Source organism: Lutra lutra, chromosome 4 (genome assembly GCF_902655055.1).
Source record: "Lutra lutra chromosome 4, mLutLut1.2, whole genome shotgun sequence".
In the NCBI taxonomy this organism is placed as follows: Eukaryota; Metazoa; Chordata; class Mammalia; order Carnivora; family Mustelidae; genus Lutra; species Lutra lutra.
This window is the reverse complement of record NC_062281.1, coordinates 175,970,913-175,997,252: the sequence shown is the minus strand read 5'-3', so window position 1 is coordinate 175,997,252 and position 26,340 is coordinate 175,970,913. Positions and strand designations below refer to the sequence as shown.

The following is a 26,340-nucleotide window of genomic DNA, read 5'->3' as shown; positions in this document are numbered from 1 at the left end:
CAATTGTGGGTTTATTTAGGGGCTTTCATTCTGTTTTCACTTGATCAATGTGTTTATTTTTATGCCAGCACCGTACTGTTTTACTTACTTCTGCTTTGTAATAGAACATGAAATCTGGAATTCTGATACCTCGTTTTGTTTTTTGTTTTTGAGATTGCTTTGGCTATCGAGGACTTTTGTGGTTCCATACAAATTTTAGGATGGTTTGTTCTAGTTTGTGAGAAATGCTGTTGGTTATTCTGATAGGAATTGCACTAAATCTGTAGACTGCCTTGGGTATAATAGGCATCTTGGCAGTATTTGTTCTTCCAACCCATGTTCATGGAAGGGTTTTCCATTTCTTTGCCATTATCTTCAGTTTCTTTCATCAGTGTGTTATAGTTTTCAGGGTACAAGTCTTTTGCCTCTTTGGTTTATTACTAAATATTTTACTGTATTTGGTGCAACAAATGCTGTAAATGGGACTGTGTTATTTCGCTTTCTGCTGCTTTGTTAGTGTGTAAGAATGTGACGGATTCCTGTACATCGATTTTTGTATCCTGTGACTTTACGAAATTCATTTATCAGTTCTTAAGAGTTTTTTGGTGGAGTCTTTAAGGTCTTTTCTATATAGTATGTCATTTATGAGTAGTGGGAATTTTACTATTTTCTTACCAGTTTGATGCCTTTTATTTATGTTGTCTAATTGCTGTGGCTGGGGCTTCCAATACTATGTTGAATAAAAGTAGTGAGTGGACATTCTTGTCTTGTTCCTTACCTTAGGGGAAAAAGCTCTGCTTTTCCACATTGAGCATGATGTTGGCTATGGAGGATTTTGTTGTTGTTATTGATTTTTCACATAGGGCCTTTATTATGTTGAGGTGTTTCCTCCAGACCTACTTTGCAGAGGTTTTTTTTTTTTTTTTTTTTTTTATTGTGAATGGATGTTGTACTTTGTCAGATGCTTTTTCTGCGTCTATTGAAATCATCATTTGGTTTTTATCCTTTCTCTTATTGATGAACAATCACGAATGATTTGCAAATATCAGAGTTGCATCCTGGAAATAAATCCCACTTGATGGTGAAATACATGATTTTTTTTTAAATGTATTTTTGGATTGTTAGTATTTTGTTGAGGATTTTTGCATCAATATTCATGATATTGGCCTACAGTTCCCTTTTTTGGTGTTTATCTGGTTTTGGTATGAGGGTGATACTGGCCTTGAAAAATGAATTTAGAAGTTTTCTTTCCTCTTGCAGTTTTTGGAATATCGTTTGAGAAAAATAGGTATTAACTCTTTAAATGTTTGGTAGAATCCAGGGTGCCTGGGTCATGCAAATCAGTTAAGTGTCTGCCTTCAGCTCAGGTCATGATCCCAGGGTCCTGGGACCGAGCCCCACACTGGGCTCCCTGCTCAGTGGGGAGCCCGCTTCTCCATCTGCCGCTACCCCTGCTTGTGTTCTCTTGCTCGCTTTCTCAAATAAAATCTTAAAAAAAAAAAGAAGTTCGGTAGAATTCACCTGTGATGAATTATAGTTTTTTTTTTTTTTTAATATTTATTTGACAGAGATCACAAATAGGCAGAGAGAGAGAGAGAGGAAGAGGAAGCAGGCTCCCTGCTGAGCAGAGAGCCCAATGCGGGGCTCGATCCCAGGACCCTGAGATCATGACCTGAGCCGAAGGCAGAGGCTTAACCTACTAAGCCACCCAGGAGCCCTGAATTGTTGATATTTTATTATCTACCACATTTGTTACTGTTTTCTATCCTTACTTACCCTTTTTGTTCTCATTTTGTCTTCCACTCTTTTTTGGGAGGGGAGGGGCAACAGAAGGAGATAAAGTATGGAAGAGGGAATATGGATTTGAGCATCCAAAGAGGTTATAGATGAGTTTGTATTTCTTTGGCTGCCTCCTACTTTGGGGAAAATTGCCTGTTGAGTGCATTTTTTGTGAACATCAATGCACATTTCCTACCGTAGAAGCTGAAATGGAGCCACCCTCCTTCTCTTCACTCCTTGGTATGCAGAATGTGGGATGATGACCTGGGCTGGGACAAATGGGCACCCCCAGCAAGACTTTTGAGTCTTGATCAAATGATGGAGCAATTACAATTTATTCACAGCAGTGGGCCAACGCCATCGTCCTGCAGCAACTTAGAAGTTGTTCTAGGAAAACAGATCGTTTTGAGGAAAGCCCATGTGACTTGAACCTGAGTTCAAATCCTAGCTGTTGTGACTTCAAATATCTTCCCATAATTACATCATCAAGTGATGAGATTTTACCAGGGAAGAGAACCAGAGAAATTAAAAAATTAATCTAGCTTTGTCACTAGCTATGGTACATTGGGAAAATCACTTCACCTCTCCCAGCTTTTGTCTTTGCCTTTTAAAAAGGGACTAGGTACTGATGTACACAGAAGCACCTGTAGCTCACAGTAGATGCGGTAGTAGGCAAATGAACCAAATTTAGGGCCTTCCTCTTCAGCTTCCCAAGGTCTTTCTTCCCCTGGGCCACAGGGGGCAGGGAGGTGCAGGCAGTATCCAGTTTTACCCTCAAATGTTATTGCTGTCTTCTGGCCCAGAGTTATCTGGAAGAAACGGTACAGCCTTGAACAAGCACTGCATTTCACCTTTCCTAAGGGCTGGCAAGAGAGAGCCTTACAGTGAATTGCCAGTGACCGCCGACTGGCCCAGTATCTGGCCCACAGTGGGCACTGAGTACGGACACCGTCATGAGACAAGCCCTGTGATTCCAATCCATAAGCAACAAGTATGTTCCATGAGAAGACGGGGGCTTCTGTCTTTTCCTACACCATTCCCAGTGCCTTAAAGACCAGTGCTCGGCATATAAAAGGCACACACTCAAATAGGAACCTAACGTCACTGGGGATGTGTGGACAGAGTGCTGCAGTCTCTTCACCTGCAACCGAACCAAACTGTACTGACCCCTGGGTGGCATGAGCACAGGACGGAGAATGGACGAGCCAGTGCTGGTCTCTGGTGTGCCTGGAACTCCAACAGATGAGCTCCCATCTTCTTTTTGATCTTTAACTTTTTGTTCAGAATCCAACATAAATGAATTTAAAACTGCTGGGGAAAAATGACTGCCAATCTCTTCTATGTACAAGTGGAATTTCTGTCCTTTATACTTTTTTTTTTAAAGATTTTTTTATTCATTTATTTGACAGACAGAGATCACAAGCAGGCAGAGAGAGAGGAGGAAGCAGGCTCCCTGCTGAGCAGAGAGCCCAATGCGGGGCTCGATCCCAGGACCCTGAGATCATGACCTGAGCCGAAGGCAGCGGCTTAACCCACTGAGCCACCCAGGCGTCCCTCCCTTATACTCTTTGATGGGTTAATACTCACTTGCCTAGAGTTTATGTGCTTTCAGCATTTAAAGTGAGAACTTCCCAAGGCTCATGTAGTTAAATGACAAAGTTAAATTATACAAACATGATGAAACTATGTTTAGAATATGGATGAACAGGAAAAATCTTGGAATGGAATTCGGAAAGTGCTGCTGTTAGATAGTAAAATGAAGTTGAACTTTTAAAAATTTTAAACTTGTGAAAGGGAAAAAAAAATGCCCAAAGCAATGTTCCCATCCTTATAAAATTAGGGAATGTTGGATTCTCATCACTTACTGGAGATCTGAGGCCGTGGGAATTCTACTGGTTGGAGCCATCATCTTGTCACGATGGAGACAAGGCTCCAGGGAGTCTGAGGTTTCAATCCCTGAAATTCCGTTTCCAAAACTGAACTCACCTTTGTCTTTGCCATTCCTCAGGCTTCAGAACATCTTGAATCACCTCTGACAGCTCCTTTTCCCGGGTCACCTACTGAAACCTGTTTTGTCCCTCCTGTCACTTCCTTTGCTCAGGCCCCATCACCTGCAATTACAGTTGACCCGTCACACAGGGATTAGGGGTGCTGTCCCTCTTCCGGTCAAAAATCTGCATGTAGCTTGACCCTCTCTAAACTCTTACTCACAGCCCGCTGTTGACTGGAAGTTACTGAACACATGCTGTGTATGCTATGGAGATATTCTGTACTGTGTTCTTGCCACACAGCAGCCTAGAGAAAAGAGAATGTCAAGAAAACCCTAAGGAAAAAACTTAAAGTATCTTCGAGTTGTTCGAGGTCAAGTGTACTGCGTTCCCCGGATGGCTGCCTTCGGGACATCTGGTCTCCCATGCTACTGTCAGATCGACCTGGCAGCGCAGCGGCTGGCTCTACAACCCTTATCCTCCTGTTTAAGTATTTCCTGTGTTCTCAGTGCTGGCAGGACCAAGGCCAAATTCCTCCTCCTGGCATTCAAAACACCGTGACCCAATCTATCCGCCAAACTCGCTTCTCATTCCCTATTATCACACTTCACGCTCCCTGGGCCTCTTGCCCCCTGCTTGCCCAACTCCATGGCTCTGTACACAGATTTTTTTTTTTTTAAAGGAATGCTTTCCACTCACTCCTACATCCTTAGAGGTTCAGCCTCAGTACTGTCTTCTCAAGAGGTCCCTGAACCCAGAGGAAGTTACAACTTCCTCCTCTATGCCCACTGTTTACCCTAGTGACGTTCAACATTTGCAACCAGACCACGAACCCCAGGAGGGGCAAGAAATGCGGACTCTGTCGAAGGTGAGAGAACATTATTTTAAACCAAGGGGCAGCCCCCAGCCCACCCGTAGGCAGCAGTCCCTGAAGCGACTTGCTCTCCTCCCAACCCTGCCATAGCACGTAATGCAGGCCCTTCAGCTTCCTCTGCTCCTGGCGCCTCGCAACGCTCCCTTGGGTGGACACCACGCTGGAACCACTGTACCCTAGGCCTTTCTTTACAGCCAGGCCAGGAGCGAAAAGAGGTCATCCAACATCGTTTTTCTTCCCGGCTTTCAGTTAGTCAAATCCTAAGGTGATGATGAGGTTTACTACTTCGGCTTCGTGGCAGGAAATGCCACCGCATTCGGTGATGCTGAGCTCCCGAGCCGATCCACGTCCCTCTCATCAGCTTGGCCGTAAGCTTCTTGAGAGGAAGGACTGTAACTTCCTAAGAAATCTGTCTTTATTCTGTTGGGTGAGAAAAACCCTTTAGGAATAACGGCTGGCTCCCTACCCACTCGTGGGTGACCACCAGGAATGTGACACTGAACTTTTTATGCTAAGAAAAGGAATACCGAGATAGATCAGGAGATGCAACTTGGATTCAAACACCGTGAAATTTTGTCAAGCAAAAATAGTCTTTATTCAAATTTAATGGAAACAGGGGTCACTATACTTTGCAAGACGGGGAAAAATAAAATTAAAAAAAATTCTTTTCTTTTCTTTTTTAATATAAAACAATATAATCACAATACCAGAATATGGAACTCTACAGTTTATTTCCTATGGGTTACTGCAGGTATCAATTTTCCTCGACTGTGCTATTCACAACTTTGTTAAGTCCAAAAGTATGAAACCAAAGTGGTAGGAAACTTAAGACTTCGCACTTTCACTAAATGGCAAACATCAAAGGGCATCAATTCAAGGGCAAAAATGGCTGAACTCACCGTACCTACCTATGTCAGCATTCCAGCCTGAAAGCCGTCCAGGTACTGAGCTCCCTGTAGGAAAGGCCAGGCTGAGGGCCGCGGTGGTTTGGATATTCTACTGTGGGCCATGAGTAAAGGGGTTTTCAAAGAGAAGATTGTTTTCAGTCGAGCAGGAAGGCCTGGTGCCAGGAGGCTTTACGGAGAGGAAGCACTTAGATTGAACAATTGTAGACACACCATTAGGGGAGTTAAAAATGTACAGCAGTGACATATGTTCTACTTGGATCACTTGTGCTACGGCTACCAAACATGTACAAAAGACTTCTCGGGGAGTTCCAGCTGTGCTCGTAGCCAGTTAGGACCGCGAGTGGGACCTGGATCTAGACCGAGAGGGCGATCTGGACGCAGACCTGGATCTGGACTTGGACCGAGACCGGGTTTTTGAAGCGGACTTTGATCTGGAGCGTGATTCTGACGGAGGGTTGGGTTTGGACTTGGAATTGGACCTCGACCGGGACCGGGTCTCCTGATTGGTGCCGGCATCCGCACTCTCCCCTCGGCCCTCCCTCTGGCCGGACTCCGCCTTGGCGTGCTCCCGCTCCTTGGAGGCCGAGCGGGACCGCGACCGGGACTGCGAGCGCTCGGCATCCTCCTTCTTCTTCTTCTTGCTGCTGCCCGACTTGCTGTCGCGCTTACTGCCCCGCTTTCGGCTCCTCTCGCTCTTGCTGCGGCTGCGGCTGCGGCTGCGGCTGCGGCTCTCCTCACGGCTCCTCTTCCTGCCCTTCCGCTTGTCCTTGCTTTTGCTGCGGCTGCGGCTGCGGCTGCCGCCTTGGCTGCGGCTGCGGCTCCTGTGGACGCCCTTCTCCTGGCTGCGGCTCTTCTCCTTGCTTCTGCTCCTGCTCACGCTCGCGCGCTTCTCCTCCACTCGCCTCTCCGGACTCCTGCTGCGACTTTTGCTCTTGCTTTTGTGCCGACTGGGACTCCGGCTCTTGGACTTCCCGGCGCCGTCGCTGTTCTGGACCTTCTCTTCGGCCTGGTCTTTGCTCTTGCTGCGGCGCTTGTCGGCGCTGCGGCTGCGGCTGCGGCTCTTGTCATCCTTGCTGGGGCTCCGGCTCTTTTCCTTCTTGCTGCGGCTGCGGCTCTGGCTGCGGCTGCGGCTCTTGCTCCGGGAATGCGAGCCTGACCTGCGGAGACACCCGCATCGGCCTCACACACAGCCCCGCTGTGCGGAAGCAGACGTCCCGACAGAAGTGGGGGGCGCGTGGTGGGCACGGGCCCAGGACGGCTTTCTGCACCCCAACTCTTATCCCCTAAGACCCAAGTGGGACGCGGTCCGCGTGCACCCTGCAGACCGCCTCTGCGTGCACCAGGGAAGACCCACCTGGACCGAGATCTGCTCTTAGAATGGCTGCTTTTGCTGCTGCCGCTTCGGCTTCTGCTCTTACGAGAATGTCTGCTTCGGGAACGAGACCTAGGGGGAGAGAATATTCTTTAATACTTGCTGATAAAAGGCTAGCTGAATAGGAAGGCATTTTATAATCGAAAAATATGTCTGGCACTGGCTGTGTCCCGGCTCAAAGTTGAAAGAGAACACGCTCCACGGGTTCTAGGTCCGAGGATCCAGTACCTGCAAACGTTCCACCTGCACAGCTTCCCTGACACTCAGCACCTCGAATCCTGAAACGCTTCCCCCCACACCCACTTTCTGCTGGGTCCCTTCCTTCTTTCCCCCGATGCCACTATTATTTACCCAGTTCCTACAAGAGATACCGTAGCCACCCCGAACTCTTTCCTCTCCCCTCATCCTCTTCTGCACTAATAAAGGAATCTGCCTCTTCATGTGCAGCCACCCACCTCTGCTGCTGCCCTGACCAAGCCAACTCCATCGATCACGGTCCCTCAGCAGCCTCCTTCCTAGCCTTCCTGTGAACACTTCTGCCCTTTACCGGATTCACTCACTGTGCCCAGAGAGCCGTTTTCAAAATACAACCAAGCTCTGGAAAAATCTTTAAAAGGCCAAGACTGTGAACTCTGCTTACTTCCTACCACATGAAACAGGGCTCTTGGGGAAACGACTGATTCCAAGAGCAGGGCAGGAATGCACAAGATGGGCCTAGAACATCTCCTCAGGGCAGAAAGAGGGAAACGTTCAAAGACTGCTACCATCTACCTAAAAGGACGTTGGCCAAATACGTTGAACCTGTATTGCCATCACACTTCTCTAGACCTAACTTCCAGTTTCAGGGAAGCAGGGGATAAAGCACACGTTCATTGATGCTAAAAGGAAACAGAAAATTCAGAATGTGGGGTTCCGCTAAAAAAAAGTCAATGTTGTTTGGTGGGGGGAGAGAATAAAGGGAAGGGGGCTGCTTCAGACCACAGAGATCTAACACAACCTCTTATAATGCAAGACTAGACTGAGATTCTGGTCAGGACAAAAGTAGATCTGAAAATGGCCTGGACAGAAGGTAACTACGGAATCGCTGCTGAGGTTCTTAGCTAGGAAAATATAAATGAGGTCCTCCTCATTCATGGACACACATGCTGATGTATTTAGGGGTGAAGCATCAGGTCTTCAACTTCCCTTAAAACGCTACAACAAAGTAAACATGTAGGGCACATGCATAAATATGCACACATATGAACAGAGAGGAAGACAGCAGGAGGGTACACAGGCGTTCATGAACCATTCTTGCAACTTCGATGTTTGAAAATGATCGCAATGAAAAGCTTGAGAAAACATACACTGAAACACATTCATAAGAAAACCAAACAAGGGGCGCCTGGGTGGCTCAGTGGGTTAAGCCGCTGCCTTCGGCTCAGGTCATGATCCCAGGTCCTGGGTTCGAGCCCCACATCGGACTTTCTGCTCAGCAGGGAGCCTGCTTCCTCCTCTCTCTCTGCCTGCCTCTCTGCTTACTTGTGATTTCTCTCTGTCAAATAAATAAATAAAAATCTTTAAAAAAAAAAAAAAAGAAAAAGAAAACCAAACAAAACCAAGATACTGAAGACACAGGAGCCAACTTTAAGGGCTCCCAATGACCAAAGACAGAACAATTTGAGCATAAAAAATTTGCTGCAGGAGATGAAACATTAAATACACATCAACATCTGAGAATTCATTCAAAATGATATTAATACTAAATCACCACCCTTATCGTTACCTTTGGGGAACCCTAGGGCACATTTAAAATTCTAAAAGTTGGTAAGTAAAGGTGTCAAACTTTTATTTTGCACTTCCTATAAAAATTGTATTGGAGAGCAACGAGAGTGGAAATCACTGACAGAATTACAGACTTTAAATCCAGAAAGAATGAGGAAATTAGAAAGTCATCAGTTAGCAACCGTGACTGACTGGCTCCAGCGAGGGAGGATGCTAAGATGCTAAGACCGTCAGACGGACTGTCGCAGGACTCCGTAACAGCTCGGGCTCACAGCCCCGGCACACTGGTGTGCTCTCCCCATCATTTGCAGTGGGACATCCAGACACCACACGAGGGATGCAACAGGAAGTATAAAGTACTAGTTATGAAGCTGACCTGCTAAAATACCGGCCCTACTCGACATGCCTCAAGATCTAACGCAAGTATTAACTATAAGTTTATAGGGAATATGGGAGGGAGGATAAAGGAACATAAGTATCACCACAAGATGCGATCAGACAAATCTCCACTAGGAGAAAATCTTCAAAGCAGGCAACGGTTTCTTCAACTAAATATATGGAGAATTAAAAAAAAAAAAAAAAAAAAAAAAAAAAGGACAAAGGAGGACATACCAGTGATTAAAAAAAGAAGAGATATGTACGTATCTGAGACAACTGGGGAATCTGCATACAAATTTACTAGCTGTAATATGGCATCACGGTTTTAGACTTCAGACGTACACACTGAAATAATCCTGGGTAGAATGACAGGATGCCCAGACCTGCCTTAAAATGAGGCAGTGGCAATGGTGGGGAGGCAAGACTGGCAAAATGACAAGAGATAAATCTGGTTGGGAACAGGCATAAGGGAATGCAGGGCTCACTGTTTTCTCTAATGCTTTATGTATTTGGCATTTTCCTTAAGAAAAAAAAAAACAAAAACAAAGCCAAACCTGAAAAGCTTAGAGATCTCTAGTGACTTCCCACTGCTCGGAAGTCCTTACTTGGCCCATGGCTTGGCAGGATCTGGCCCTTCTCTGCACCACCTCAAGCTGCTCTCGTCCTGCTGCCCTCTGCCAGAAGTACAAGGGCACTAATCCTTTCTCTATCCGCCACCTCCAGCTTCTCCTTAGAGCTCAGCGTCTATGACACATCCTTAGAGAAGCCCCTGTCAGTTCTCCAAACTAGTGCTGTGTACATTTCCTTTGCCATACACTTATCACAGCGGTCATTATTTGCTCAATGCCTGTTTTCTCCACTAGGCTGAGTTTCATGAGGGCACGGACCATATTTGTCTCGTTCACAAGTGCCTGGCCTAGTGCTGAGTAGCTGCTGAATAAGAAAGTCTCCACTCTTAGGGTGCCTGGGTGACTCAGTTGTTAAGTGTCTGCCTTCGGCTCAGGTCATGATCCCAGGGTCCTGGGATCGAGCCCCACACTGGCCTCCCTGCTCAGTGGGAAGCCTCTCCCACTCCCTCTACTTGTGTTCTCTCTCTGTGTCTCTGTCAAATAGATAAATAAAATCTTTAAAAAAAAAAAAAAAAAGTCTCTACTCTTGAGTAGGTGGTGTTTGGGAAAGTAAACCAAGGGACTACTTGCCATGTTTGTCCCCAGAAAGGGTATGATCTGGGGCACCAAAGAAAAAGTATGAAAATAGGTCACTGTTATCTGCTTCAGAGAAAGAATTTCGATTTGTGCACATGATGTAAGAGTTCAAGAGTTTTACAAATAAATGTTCAGTTCAAAGTTTGGAGTTACCGAACCAGACAGAACCATGTGCTAAGAATTTAACAGGAGAATGGAAATGGATTATTCATCTATGTACTCATTAAGGAATTGACAGCAAGCACCGACACGCAAATGTCAGCAGTACCTTGAGTGGCTCCGGCTCCTGGAGTAGGACCGGCGTCGTCGAGAACCTGGCTTGTCTTCAACTAATCTGATTTTTCTGCCATTGACTTCAGTTCCATCCAACTTTTCCAAAGCTCTTTTCATATCAGAATAGGACACAAATTCAATCACCCCTTCATTTTTGCGTCCCTTGTGAGCATCTGCATAGGTCACTTCTCCTGCCTGACGCATATAATCCTTAAAAAAAAAAAAAGAAAAATCACTTAATAGGTTATGATATATTTTGTTAATGCAATTATCATAACGAACGTTAAAAACTAGTTTTCTTCGGAATGGAGTTTACTCTTTAAAATATTTCCATCTACATACCAACCATTTACTAAGGTTCTTTAAAGCACCAGGTGAGTGGTAGAGACACCAAATATTAACTCCTTTAGTTACGTGTGAATATGAACATTTTCAACTATCACTTCCTAAATTTTAGAGTGGCTAGTTTGTTTATAGCAGCATAGACTCTCAAGTTACCACACGAGTAAATGTTAGAGATCTTTTACGTTTCAATATAAATACTTGTTTAAAAATATATATGAATATTGACAACTATCTAGGGTTATATAAAAAATTCATAAAGGGATTATGAGATTAGCACCTCTGTTTTACTTAAAATTGCTGGTAGGGGGCCTGGCTGGCTCAGCCAGAAGAGCGTGTGACTCCTGATCTCAGGGTCATGAGTTTGAGACCCACGCTGGGTGCAGAGATTAAATAAATAAATAGAACTTAAAAAAGAAAATGAGGGACGCCTGGGTGGCTCAGTTGGTTGGGCGACTGCCTTCGGCTCAGGTCATGATCCCGGAGTCCCGGGATCGAGTCCCGCATCGGGCTCCCGGCTCCGCGGGGAGTCCGCTTCTCTCTCTGACCTTCTCCTCGCTCATGCTCTCTCTCACTCTCTCTCAAATAAATAAATAAAATCTTAAAAAAAAAAAAAAAGAAAAAAGAAAATGAAATTACTGTTACATCATTTCTTCAAAGCAAAGGCAACAGAACAGTAGTGTCAAGCTCTGGCTTCAAAGGTGCAATCACCCAAGTCCCTTTCCTGCTCTTTCCTCTTTGCTCAGGCTCTCCTGGGAGTTCATGAAACCCACTGGGAGAACACAACTAACATGCCAGATACATACTGAAGTGGCGCCTGGCAGGCTCCGCTGCACGAACACCGGCTCTTGATCCTGGGGCTGTGAGTCTGAGCGCCACGTGGGGTACAGAGATAATAAACAAACAAAAACTTAAAAAGTGGGGGCGCCTGGGTGGCTCAGTCGGTTAAGTGTCTGATTCTTGATTTTGGCTCAGGACATGATCTCAGGGTCGTGAGGCCAACCCTCGCATTAGGCTCACACTCCGTGGGGAGGCTGCTTGAGATTCTCACCCCCTACCCTTGTACCCCTACCCCTCTCCCTGCTCTAAAATAAACAAATCTTAAAAAAAAAGTGATGTATAGATGAGATCCTATTAGTGTTTGAAATGACCATGACATTTAGATAAATTTAGAACTTAAGGTTTTATAGCTAATTTCCCCATAAAGACTTTGTATGCAGTATATACTTACTCAACACAGTTTATTTTTGTTACTGCTTTCCTCTGAACACATGCCATTCAATACCTTCTTTGCTCACTGCATCACAAAATGTTTAAGTGTCAACATACAACCTTCACAAGTAGGGTGTCCAGTACTATTTCTGGGGATTTCCCAGTTGTTGGGTATTTCAGGTTATGTATAGTCTCTTGCTATGTTATTCATAATCCAGCAAGGGAGTATCTTTGCAGAAAATTCCTTCAACTGAATTACTGGTAGGAGTGGGGGCTCTAGATAAAAAAAAGGTCCATATAATTCATCACCCAAATCTGGACACCTCTGAGACTGAATGAAGATGCTATGAAGTTTTGCTGAGACTGGGACTATGTTGGACAGGTTGAGATGTAAAGGCCTTGAAGAATGACACTACTTTTGTTTTATTATTTCCACACTTCCAAATTACTAGTAACAGCAGCTAACTATTAAATGTTTACTGTAGGGACCGGCACGATTAAAGTCCTAACGTGAGATAGATACAATTATTTTTCCCACTTGGCAGAACAGAAAAGTAGAATATACAGACTTCAGAATCTGAATTAATACTACTTACCCCACCTGATAGGTCAAACTACCAGTTCTCAATGCCTCTGGAGGCAGACTATCATATAACTTTTCTCTCAACACCAACATCACGGGGTGTTATGCATTTGTAATTTTAAAAACAAACAACAGCTGTTAAATTTACTTTTGCATTTCCTCAATTAACAGCATTTACTGTCCCAGGAGTAAAAATGGGTATGAATCCCATTTTTATAGTTGAAAAATATGAGGCACAAGAAGAAAGTAACTTGGTAACGTACAGTAACGGACAGGTGGCAGAGCTGGGATTCACTGCAGATAGGTGGGCCCCAGAGCCCTGTTTTTAAGTCCGCTCTGACTTAAAAGGACATCCGCTCTATGACTCTCTTTTCCAGAGAGTGAAACTACCAAAGGCACGGAAGTAGAAGATCAACTGAAGACACGGGCTAAACTCCATTTTAACCAAAAGTCTGAAAGCCTTTCCCAGTTTCTACCCAAACATCAAACCCTTAACTTCCCAAACACCGAGTCATCCCTGCAGTGAGCACAGGTGAGGGCCGCCTCTACTACTGCCAAAAAAGGCACCAAGCGCTGAAGAAACGCCAGCTTAGGCTGTACTCCTGCCTCCTGCGCTAAGACCAACGTGTGAGCCCTTTCTGGATCTTGTCTTTGTTATCTAAAGACTGTTGGGAGCAAATTTAAAAAGGGATATAAAATTGCTTAAATGAGTTAAAACCATACGAATGTAAGATCCTTAACTACTTTTTGCTGAACCTAAATACGCTCACTCGTTTGGCTAGAGAGGATTTGTTTAACAATGGACTAAAAATGAGAAGTGAGAGTGGAAAGTGTGACTTTCCTTTTCTTCTGTCCTTCTACCATCCAGATTAAGACACTACTCAAGCCTTTCTTCCCTACTGAGCTTAAAAACAGTTGTCGAAAACTAAGCTAGGTTCAGTGTACTGGATGGTCAACAAAGCAACCGGACCTTAATCTTTGACCTTAAAACTCCTGGAGGATGAGTATTTCATGGGGGGAAAAAAACCCAACACAACAAAACCTTATGAAAGAATGAGTCAGACAGTCATTTTCCCCAACGAAGAGCTACTCACAAACGTTGAGTATTACAGCTAATGTTGCAGGAAACACTGGTGGTTCCAACTTTTTGTTGGTGAGAAACTATGATGGCATCTCTCTCTACAACAAACTATACAGTGGCAAATTTAATACAGGTTGTCTTTAGAGTGATGGTCCCCTAATGTACAGTAATAGTGAGATTCTGATGCCTTTTCTACTCCTATGGAAGCTTTAAAAATTTTTGTTTCTACTTTTTAAATAGATTTTATTTTTAAGCAATCTCTACACCCAACATGGGGCTTGAACCTACAACCTCGAGATCAAGAGTTGCATGTTTCACTGAGCCCACCAGGAGCCCCTGGAACCTTTAGAGATTTTCCAAGCTTCGGGAAAGCTTTCAAACATATAATACCATTACATTCTTCATTCACATGGCCCAGCATAAAATTATCTCTTTCCCAAGTTTAACTCCTCCCCAACCTTATCCCAGAAGGTTAATAAGGCCCAAACCTTTAGGTCTTGCCAGCTGCATCTACTTGACAAATTCTCCACAATAAGTCTGTATTCTGTACGGGTAGGAGGGCCATATTTATCTCGGCCACTTCTTCTATAACCATATCCACCTTTGGAAGTTTCAAATAGATAACATTACTTCAGTGAGGGAAAAGGAAAAAGTGACACAGCACACATTCCCCTTAAGTCTACCACTTACCCCCACCCCACACAGCACAGATATTTTAGTTCAATCCCCGCCCCTTAATTCTAAACTAGATTAAAAAAAAAAAATCAACTAAACATGAAATTTAATTTAATTTACAAAGTGGTAAGTATATATATATATATTCATTAATATTATATTTAAAATTAACATGCATAAATTAAAACTATTAACAATTTAACAATTTAGAAATAAGTAACCAAATTACTAAATCAGTTACTGGTGTTACTCACAGTGATTAAAGTTTTGTGAATATTTTATACGAAAAAAAGATTTTCAGGCACCTATTTCAGTTTAATCTCATCTGTGTCTAACCCTTGGGATCCTCACCACCCAGGTCTAATGGGGAAAGGTTGCGGTCGTCACATGGCTTCCTGTTTTGGTCAGCCAAGGGCCACAATGGTTCAAAGAGCCACGCATGGAAAGGTAACCCAAGGTCAGCAAATGGAACAGGCAGTCATCTTAGCCTCAAAGGATTCTTTTAATTAAAACATTGAGGTCTTTGTTAAATCTATGTTAAACAATTGCATTACAGAGAAAAAAAAAACAACAACACAAACACACATCATTAAACATATTTATAAAGTATTAAAACAAGAACTTTATGTCATTAATTAAATTAAAATTAAGCAGTATCAAAGATGTTTATTTGCAATTTTACATTTAAAAAGATACACAATTTATAAAACAAATAGCTTAAATAGCAATACATTTCAGTGTAACATTAATTAATTAATTAATTAAAAAATTAACATTTAACAACAAAGGCATGTATGGCATTGATACAAATGCCCTTTCAAATGCTTACTGCGTCCAGAACCGTAACTGCCATCTCGACGTGGGCCGCGGGCATGCTCAACAATTACTCGCTCACCACAAAGGTCTTTGCCATTTAGTTCATAAACAGCATCATCTGCATCACGCAGATCATCAAACTCCACAAACCCATATCTAGAAGAGAGCAAACAAAATCCTGGTTGGTGCCACTCTGACATCCAGCCTCACTACCATTAAAGAGAAAGCAATGAGGGTCATGCTTAGCAAAGGTTAGGTGGGTTTTGCAAACTAAGGATCGGCCTTCTCTTCCCTTTGGCTGAAACCACTCTGCTTTGTGCCAACAGGCACCACAAGAGGATAGGGAGACTTCTCAAGGCAGACTCCTGTCTTTCTAGTAGGAGGCTCGCTACATACACGGAGACCATTTCTTTTGTTCCCCAAGTAGTTGGTGGTAGAGCAGAGACCTCCAGAGGGAGGCTTGGTATGAAGGATCAAAATATGTGACTCTATGACACTGAGTATTGGCCCTTTTCACATAAAAACTTTCTTTTTTTTTTTTTAAGCTTTAACCTCACATGAGAACTTCGAGAACAACTAGACCTACATCCAGGCACTGCTTTTTACATTTGGAATAAAATACCCAGTAAAAAACTCATAGTAGCTCAAATTTCCGTGAAAGGAAAAAAAAATTTTTTTTTTAAAGTTCCTGTTCTTCTGCCTAAACAAATTAATCACAAATGAATTAACTAACTATCCTAGAAATTATCAGTGGAAAAAAAATCAGATCTATTCACTTCCCCATGATTTTGCAAATTCACTTCCAGGAGCTTTTAGGTAAGCTGGAATTTTCTAAAACCAATCTATATAGGACTGTGCAAACTTCTTTACACAGCATGGCTAGGAATTTCCCAACAAAGAGGTTTGCTGGTTTTCACATATCTGAAAGAAAGCCCCCTCCCCACTGAATCCTGTTCATGCCTGTTAACACAACTTATAAAAGTGAACAGTAAAATGTGTAAGGTATTCATAAGTAAGGTTGAACACCCTATAAAACTCTGTTATCAATAAACTTCTAGTCTGGTCTAACAACACAGCTGTGAGGTCTAGCGTTGTGACCACTGCCTATATTTAAAAACCAAAACCATCTTCATGATTTTACCTAATCACAAAGGAAAGTTACAAGCAACGTCTTTAACAAAGCTGGGTACACAGGCCAACAGTGACCAGTGTTCCGCTACGTTTAAACGGACTGGAACTAAAAACAGGTGACAAGGCTTGCCAGGAGTTCATCCAGCCTGACCGACATTATTCCAGTTTCCTTAGCATGTGATGCTGCATTCAGCAACATGTTAAGTGAGAGAAACTCGGAATTGTGGGATTTTCCCTTTACGGAAGAGTTTCTTTTCAACCAGACTCTCCAGAGGAGACAGTGAATGGCTGAAGACTTCGGAGGGTTCTTTAACTTAAATGTCTGAGTGGCATTCAAACTTCAAGTCACTGAATCTCAACTCCATTTAAAAAAAATGGAACACAGACACACTGGGTTGTTCAACGGGAACTGTTCTGCAGGAACACAATTTGGAAGCCACCCGGCTCAATCTGTGGGCTAGGAAGCCTAAAACGTGGTTTGATGCCTCCAGGAGGCTGGCATCGCTGTGCAGCGTAGTAAGAGTCATTCTGAACACGATGTCCGATTTGACAAAGCAAGTAAAGCCTCTCCCAATCACTGACTTACTATGTTAAAGAGTGTTTTATAGTCACTGAGAATCTATCCCTGATAATACATTGCAACTGCCTTTTCCTTTCCTAAGTAGAGTGGGACAGCAGGAAAGCTGTACTACCATTTTTAGAGACCAAGTTAAATAAAAGAGCAAGTAAAAACAAATCAAATCTACTTCCTACTTAGGTTTCTTTCTTGACAGATCATGAAATACTCCCCTGCCCCCAAAAGTACCTTCCTTAATTTACTTGTCAGCTGGTCACAGGTCTGCTCTACCCACAGCATCCGCGCTCCTGGCATCCTATGGGTCAGAGCCTGATGCCAAGGAAAGAGTAATGTGAGAAAACACTTGCCCTGGGCGTATGAAATGCCCCGGTGCCCTCTAAGGGCGGGATGCTGGCTCAGCACCACTTGCTGCCCCGAACTCGCCTAACGAGGTGTCTGAAGGCCGATACGGACTCCCAAAGAGTAACAAATCACAGGCACACCCAAACGGTTTTCTTCAAAATAACCAGGGTTTACAACTATTCGAGGTCAGAGAAGGCAAGACCCCGAAGCTCTGCCAATCGTCTCAACTAAAAAGGCCGGCTTCTGGCACTAACGGGTGATGCTTCTGTCAGCCCTACGTGGTACATCTCCCAGACTCAGACCCCTCTGTGCGTGCTCACTCGCTTCTAAGGCTTACAGGCAGAACCTGCTCTGACCTTGGAGGGAAAGTAAAGACAATCTGTTAAATGGAGACACGATTATCTAAAAACCAAAACCAACTAAGGCTCAAACAGACCAATCTTTCTCTGCAGCTGGGGCTGAAGCAAGGCATACCCTGCCAATAATATTATTCCCTGAGCTGTAGGGACCAATTTGTGTTATTAGAGGAAAATAGCCCTTAACAGTCTTTCCTTAAGAGTTACTTCTAAAATTTCTAATAAGTAAATTCTCATATTGACTTCTAAGTGGGTCACTTAGTAGACACATGTCTGGGATATCTGAGTCACTTATTAAAATAGCTACCCTGAGATAAATTTTATTTTGCTTTACAGAAAAAAAATCTGGCCATTCTGTGAAAAGCCATAGAATCTATTTGGGAAATTTCACTTTATTACTGTTATTATTTTTTAGTACACTCTGTGCCCAATGTGGAGCTTGAACTCGTGACTCTGAGATCAAGAGTGGCATGCTTAACTGAGCCAGCCAGGCCCCCCTATTTGGGAAGTTTTTATGTCAGAAGTCCAGCCCAAGGATTTAATCAGGCATGTGACGGTCACTTCTCTTGGCCATGGGCATGCTCGGTGGGTCTGGAAGATTAAACCAAATATCCTCTTGCATCACAAACCACACCAGATAGGGACACCTGTTCTGAGAGCAAAGACCAGACCAGTGTGGTTGCCTCTACCACATTACTGTTTATTCCCATCAGCTTTACTGAAAGAATGACTTTGTTTCATTCACTAGGCAGTGAATGGGTCCTCCAAATAAGGCAGAAAGACTACAGAGTAAAATAAAGTGTTACTTAACATTTACGAAGTAATCTCCATATACTAGAAAATATTACCCTACATTCACAATACCCACGAGCCAGATACCTCTATCCCCATTTTACAGATGAGGAAACAGACACACAGCGTTAGGTAACTTGCCTGATAAAACAGCAGAGCTGGCATTCATGGTAGGACTCCAGAAGGCAAACTGATAACTACTCCTACTGGAGCAGCAAGAACTGGCCTGGGTTCTAGTCCTAGTTGTGCTATCAATCAACTCTGACAAGCAGATTTAAGTCATTTTGTTTTCCTGGGTCTCAGTTTATCTGTGAAATAAAAGGAGCTATACTACATAAGCCTAAGGTTTCTCCTAATGTCATTAAGTATGATAGGTAAATGTTGAAATGAGAGAATTTCAACTAATCTGGTAGCATCACAGGAATAACACAGTGACAGATGGACAGGGATAAATTTAAATTTTAATCATCTCAGGTGCCCTTAAAAATTACTGTATGGGTCCCAATTTTAGTTTTAAATTTTAAAACTGTCTCTGAATTAAACTTAGTGCCTTCAAGAAAATAAAGCCCTCCCTGGTAACTAATTTTAGAGGATCTTTCTACATTGATCTTAACATCACTTTGTGCTTTACAGCAAACAACATGAAACTAATCTCCCCCCAAAAACTCTCCTTTTGAACCCTTTGTACACACAGGCATTCATGCACACTGTACGTGTCGGCACGTGTGGACCAGTGTGCACACATCTCTGGTGGGACCATGAGTAAGCCTCACGAACACAACCCAACAGCTTTCTTTCCAGCTGCAGACACCCCTCCTCTTCTTTCAGTAAAAACCCACCATCTTTCAGTAATTCCAGTATAAGAATAAAGAAGATGAAGGAATGAATCTTAAGACAAGTTTAAAAATCCCTCCACCACAGGGCTTGGTAAAAATAAAATAAAAACCTTCCCATGTGCCTCTTCCTGCTTTCCTCCCAGATGTCATACCTTTCACACACACCCCCCCACCCGCCAAATGCCTATGTGACAGAACAAAAAGCATGGCCACTAAATGCACACCATTTTTCAATTAAAAGAAAAGCTTCTTTCTTTGCCACTCCTCTGCTATTGCCTTTTCCCTAACTCTTCTTCCTCTGGGTCACATTCTATCCTGACAGATTTACCCAAAAAACAAAACAAAACAAAATGGGAGGAAGAGTGCCTGTCATTTTCTCCCTAAAAAAGCAGGGACCATGATTCTTAGCAAGTATGGCCAGGTTTGTGGAGAGCAGGAACAAAGCCACTCGGAGGTGTGTGGGCTGCTCCAGACTTCAGTGCAGGTGCCCGCCATGGCCAGCTATGGTGGCCCCCGGTCAACAGCACCCCTACTGCTTGGGCTATCAGAACTCGGAAATGCTAGAACCAGAAGGACGTGGTTTTAGAATTACCCTAAGACTTCCATTTTTAGAAACGTTAATCACACTTTTTCACCCAAGAATTATCATCTGAGCCTGTGTTGTTGCTGGAGGGGCTTTCCCTGATCCTAATCCTCTCTAGCCATGGTCCCAAATACCACCCTGCATGGCCCACTGAAGAGAATGTGCCACCTACCCCACCACTTTCAGAAGGACTGAGGGTCACCTCTGTCTCCCAGACATCGTCACTGAATTGAGAGACTGGAGAAAAGTCCCTTCTGAAAACCGAGGAGCAGGAGCTGCTCTGGAGGTATGCTGACCAAGCTAACCGGGCAGGGCAGGACGAAGGGGGTGCTCAGAGCTGGCTAACCCAGGGAGAGTGGACATGAGGAGCAAGGGAAAGCAAGCCTCCATGCGTGTGCCTGCCATCACCCACCAACACTGCTTACCGAGGGGCATGCCTTGGATGTTCTCTCTATAAGAAAAATGTGCCCCTTTCCACAGTAGATCTCTGCTCACCTTTGTCCTACAACTGTGCCACATGCTTTTCTTTGTATGTGGACATGACAGTCCTCAGCCAACCATCAGCAGGATGTGAGTTTTGTTTTCCCAATGTGGTGAGCCATTCCCACATTCACTCATTTTCCTTGTAAGAACCGAACCTCTCCATGGCTGGTCAGGATTAGGGATGTTGCTGTAGCCAAGGAAAAATTTTCATCTGTTGAAGTTAACCCATGGGGTGGCTTGAACCCTCAAACTAGGGTCAATAGCACTGTTCTTTAAGGGCAGAGCCCTTAAATCTACCCTGAAAGAAATGGCATTCGGTGAACAGGAATCAAACAGCTTTCTTTCGAAAGTACTCAGTGTTGGTCCTACGCTTCCGTCAACTTGGTCCTATGAGGTGAAAAGAGTTAGGACATATTGACAGGATAGTCATAACAGCAGTAATCCTCATGTCTGCACAACGTGCATGGAGAAGTGCAGAAATACCCTTCTGCACCTTTCTCTACTGCTCAGGTGAGGCCAACTCAAGAGAAAAGCCTGCCAGTGAGAGCGCTCACTGCCCAATTCCAGAGGTCTGCCACATCCCAGGGAAGCAGTGGTCAGGCCCTCAAAGCAGAATTACCCAGCGTCACATTCACTGCTCTGGGTCACTGATTACGGTTGCAGTTTGACTTTTCCGGTCACAGAGGGGTTGTTTATGACCCACGACTAGGAGCTCCTACCACATGAAGTGGGTTCCTGAGATCCTTTCCTATCCTGAGACAGGAAGGAGGCTGCTCTGGGCATTCTGGCCTCCCTTTCTTTAGCCTCAGAGGAGGGATGGCCATCAAGGCCGCCCGGAGAAGGTGGATGACTTACCCGTGCTCACTGAGTGGCAGAGCTGGGGTGCGACTTCAGGGCTCACCAGTACCCAGTCTGGGGCTCTTTTCACGTCGGCAAACTGGCAGTTCCCGCACACCAAGAGCTCTCTGATTAGAGCTAGTGTGGATTCCTGGTCTGTAAGCGCTGGCCACAGCTCAGTCTGCACTTGATCTTTCCCCACCTTCAAAGAAGAAAACCTACCTCATGATTTCTCTCTCCTGGAGCCCCTGACCACTAATCTCCTCCCAGCACTCGGGATTACCCTCATGACTCCTCTCCGGCTGCCTGCTCAGCCTGCCGCCCGGCCCTTGGTCTCTCATCTGCAGGGGCCCCCAAGGCCAGCCGTCTTCTTCCTGTCTGATCAGTTTACTTAATTCCAGGATATGGCTATTCTTACTTAGTCAACTTGTCTCTTTGGGTGTAGCAGGGAAAGCCAGCTCCTAGATCATTCTGTTGCTCAGAGGTCTATAATGACTCCTAAACAGCTTTGTTTTGATCGTTCTCCAAACCTGAGTGCCTTGAGTACACAAGGTGAAGCAAAACAATCTTCTTCCACAGAGTTGAGAATTCTCTCTCTTACGAAGTCTCCCATACTCGCCTAATTATCTGAGCACCTTCTTCAGCTCTGGCACTTCTATTCCACTTTATGTTTTACCTGACAATGTTTCTATGGCCTTTCAAGGCCTTGCTCTTTTTTCTGTGCGCTGATCCTCTCATTTGATTATGTGCTCTTTAATAACAACGACTTAATATTTAGTATGGTGCCTGGCACGCAGTAAATAATTTATCTGTGATATTCCATTCATTCCTCGTACTGTATGTGAAGAATGTACTATTATTATGATTACTCCCATTTCACAAATGAGAAGACTGAGGCTTGGACAGCCTAAGCTACTGTTCATTGCCAAGGAGCTCGTAGGTGGTTATGGCTGGATCTGAGCCCAGATCCACCTGACTCCAGACTCAAGTTCTAAACTACCAGGTTACACTGCCTTTGTAAAGGCAGATGCTGCTTCTCTCTCACAGTCCTGAGTACAACCCTTTTCATTGAACAAATGTTGCTGCTTGACTTGATAATCTAACTTCGGATAAGCCAGGTTGTATTCAAGTTTTTAGTAAACGGGGTAAAGTCTCCAGAGAGATAAAGAAATTGACCTTGGGGCAAAGGTGAGGCCCCTCTACTCTTGGGGTATGTGACAACCAGGTTACTTTCACTCTTGTCTTTTGGTTCCCATTAGCCAGTGTCAGCCATCTGGTCCTTCCGAAAACATGTGTGGGTTCAGAACATAACAGACTAGAAGAATAGAGGAAAAATAAGATTATTCTGTGCAATCCCCATTCTGGAGGTCCCACAACAACCCCTGGAACCTGTCTTTGGTTTTAAGGCTCAGCAAAAATTAGACCAGCATAGAGATGACAGAGAGTTGGGCCTAGAGGTGGTAGATGTGAATGGATATTGACAAAATTATGTATTTAAGAATGCATTTAATTAGTTTTTTAAGGAATGGTGACTGGGACCAAAAAATATAAGCATGAATGGTATGGAAAAAAAAAATGGACCAGAAATCAAAGAATACTATAAGGTTTACGGACTGCCAACTACACCAGGATTACAGCAGCAGCAACCAGGAAAGTACTTTGCAGATGGTAGGCACCTAAGATTTGATTTAATTTTGTTTAATTCCATACTACTATTAACTACTCCAGCCCACCAGAATTCTTTCTTTCCTCAAATTCCTTTGTAATAATCTGCACAACTCTGAGGTTTACTGTGAGCTCACCGATGGAGACACCGGTACTCAGAGCTGGGAAGGAGCTTGCCAAGGCTACCCAACACTTGGGGTCCTTCCTAGCCAAAGTCAACACTCACTACCATGTGCTACTGCCTCCCATACAGTAATGGAAAGATGTGGTCCAAAGAGAAATTTGAGAAATCCAAGCTCTAGAAGCACAGAAAATCAGTTTTATCAAATTATGTGCTGTGGAAGAGAAATGCCCACATGACTCTTAGCATCTTATGACAAATACTAAATGGTAAAAAATACCATTTCTGCACCTGATAGGTACTGATACCAGGAAGTTATGAACACTTATTCTCTAAGTTACTTGTGGAACCAAACCTATCAAAATTACCAAATTTTATAGTTCATCAAAATTTTAGCACCAGTCTAGGAAAACAGAGAAAGGTAACATCATTAAGGGAATGCCAGCCCATCTCTAAAGGAATGCTCACATATCAGGGGGAAGAAAATATAATAGAAACAATCAGTGCCCTAAATATTGAGCAATAAAACAAAATTCCTCCAGAATAGGAGGAGATAGAGAGCAATCAGTATCAAGTTCAAATTCAAGTCTTATTTTGTAACCATTCTATGGGCCTATCTGCCAATTCTTTCAACTATCCAAAACTGTTTCAAAATGAACTTAAGGGTGCTAAGCAATTTCACTTTCGTTAGGCTACTACCATATTTCCACCCTATAAAATGGGACTACTCCCAGAAAGCAACAAACTCCTGAATAATTTGTGGGTCACCATTACAACCACAACCCCCAACACAAAAAATGTGTTTCATTTATATTTTAAATTCAACATGGCTGCTTTCTTCAAAGCGGGTAAGGGGCAAACAAACAATCACACCTGTGTGCCTTCCATTTTCTGACACTTATCAACACGAAGAGTAAATGAAGAGATCCCACAAGAAAAGGGGTTAACTATTCCCTGATGACACACTACAGTTCATGAAGACAATTAGATTTTAAAAAATATATGTATAAAAAAAAAAACCCTCAAGAGATGAACGTCATATTACCAATTTAGGAAAAAAAAAACACTCTAGGGACGTAAGATAGGAATAGGGTATCTGTTACACCCAAGTGAAATAGAAGTTCACATTCAGCAGACAGAACTACTTGATTCCACACAAAAGCCACAAACAAAGCCAGTTTATACTTACCTCTAAAATGGCACTATGAGTGGGTAACAGGTGTTAAAGCCTCTTAGAAGTTACACCTCTGGGACCATCTTGGCTGTTCCCATAATCCCTTATAACCACTCCATGGTCCCCGGGTTGCCGTCAGTTTCTTTTCCTTTTTGGTTAAAGATGCCACTTCCTATGCTATTTCTTAGGGGACACCCTTCCCTTGAAATCGGTCATTTAATTCATTTAGTATTTTAACATTTTCAAATTCTTTTAACATTAACGGATCAACAGCTTTCGGTCATCCACACGAAATAACTTTTCTCAAACTCAGTGCTTCTGGTCTGTGGTTCCTGATCCCGTGCCTGAGCCTCCTGCTCACCTCCTCCATTCCTGAAGGCTGGATCCAGACCTCCCCCCTTTCCTCCTTCAGTTGCCCCACTTTCTCTCGGTCTTGGAGGTCTCTGTTTACGAACGCCCCCGATTCCGGCATCCAGGCCTAAAGATGTGGCTGGGGGACTTGACGGAAGGATGACAAGCGTCCTTTGGGTGCTTCTTCAGGTATCATTTGCAGTTCCAAGACCTCCAGACTTTCATCTCAACACACAGGAAAGGTAATGTAGGGCATTTCCTCAAAATATGGACATGCAAATCCAGAGCACAGCCTGATCCTTTGCCTTCAGAGGCGACCAAGACCAGACAGCCCTAGCAATAACGCGACAGGGATCACTTAACTGCATCTGCTCACACAATCCCTACCCCGGGCAGCCAGGACAGAGCTGACACCATCTTAAAGCTCTTCAAAGAACAGCCTGAGAGTTTCACTAGAGTTTCTGTCTAGGGCCAGTGTCACAAAAACTACCACCAGTTTCACTGGCGGCAGTAACTTTTTTAGCTTGTTGAAGACTATAGCTGGGACCAGAGACCAAACAGGCTGTGGAACCTAACTACCTTCTTGTCCTTCTCAACAGGACTGAACCACGGAAGGGAAGAGCATGAGATAGGCTGTGACTGCCATTGCTCCTGCTGTATCTGGTATGAGAATAAGAAAGTGCTTCAGCTTCCAGAGTCGGCAAGAACTCATTCTATAACCTTGAGCCAGGCACTTAATTGCCCGAATTCCTCAGTTTCCCAATCAGTACAAACTAGAGACAACAACACCTGTTAGTAAAACGCTCTGGTGTACGCAGCTGAAAAATAAATCACCCAAGCGCAAGCTGTTAATGTTTTTTTTTTTTTTTTTAATTTTATTTATTTATTTGAAAAAGAGAGAGAGAGAGAGAGAGAGAGGAGAGAGGTCAGTGGGAGAAGCAGACTCCCTGCTGAGCAGGGAGCCTGATGTGGGACTCCATCCTGGGACTCTAGGATCATTACCTGAGCGGAAGGCAGTTGCTTAACCAACTGAACCACCCAAGCGCCTGCTGCTAATGTTTTTTAAAGCTTTGAAATTTCAGTGTTAGCTTACAAATTTATAAAGACCACCCCCAATAATATTCTCTCACATACTATGAGCATCTTTCTTAGAGAAGCTCAAAAAACAATTTTCTGTTTAAGTTTCTTGGATGCATCCAGAAATATTGGGAACCCGTATCATATTTTAGCTAGTCTACATCCTATGCTTACCTTTTAAAAGGGACAAATACTTCACATGGCCCTTTTATTCATATGCTCCCTCAATGAGAAGGGAGGAGCAAGACATTAAACTGAGGAACAAGGGTTTAAAATGACTTGGCTGAATAATTACAATGTTTCTTCTTATCACAAACTGACTGGAGAACCAGAACCACACAGAGTAAGTCTCAAGCCAGGTAATTTATGCTAGCAACATTTGGTCAAAATTACAGTACGGTTCTGTGTCTTGGCACTGATTTTTCAAAATGACAGAAACTTAAAAATTACCCATGTCTCAGGAAAAAAAAAAGTAACATTTAAATTTTAGATGCAGGCCCACTTTTACAAGAGACTGCAGTATAAAAACCAACTTGGTGGGGCACCTTGGTGGCTCAGTGGGTTAAGCTGCTGCCTTCGGCTCAGGTCATGATCTCAGGGTCCTGGTGATCGAGTCCCGCATCGGGCTCTCTGCTCAGTAGGGATCCTGCTTCCCCCCCCCCTCTCTCTGCCTGCCTCTCCGTCTACTTGTGATCTCTCTCTGTCAAATAAATAAATAAAATCTTAAAAAAAAAAACAAAAAACCAACTTGGTCACATCTGTAATGGTTATACTACTAATGAAGAA

General features: G+C 43.7%; 1 protein-coding gene and 1 long non-coding RNA gene across 2 annotated transcripts in view; both read right to left on the bottom strand.

The window, feature by feature from the left end:
- Positions 1–5,191: 5,191 nt before the first annotated feature.
- The window catches only part of SRSF4 (serine and arginine rich splicing factor 4), a 28,069-nt gene continuing 6,920 nt past the window's right edge, over positions 5,192–26,340 (bottom strand). The window contains exons 2-6 of the mRNA XM_047728764.1: positions 15,243–15,385; positions 14,227–14,339; positions 10,516–10,730; positions 6,883–6,972; positions 5,192–6,685 (exon numbers count right to left, since the gene is read on the bottom strand). Of these exons, the coding sequence (XP_047584720.1) occupies positions 5,857–6,685; positions 6,883–6,972; positions 10,516–10,730; positions 14,227–14,339; positions 15,243–15,385 (1,390 nt within the window). The 3' untranslated portion in view covers positions 5,192–5,856. The remainder of the gene's footprint in view (positions 6,686–6,882; positions 6,973–10,515; positions 10,731–14,226; positions 14,340–15,242; positions 15,386–26,340) is intronic.
- On the bottom strand, positions 20,342–24,810 carry LOC125099291 (uncharacterized). Its single transcript, XR_007127087.1, has 4 exons — positions 24,142–24,810; positions 22,343–22,481; positions 21,185–21,368; positions 20,342–20,516 (listed from the first exon to the last, which is right to left on the bottom strand). It is a non-coding gene; the product is annotated as an uncharacterized LOC125099291 (long non-coding RNA).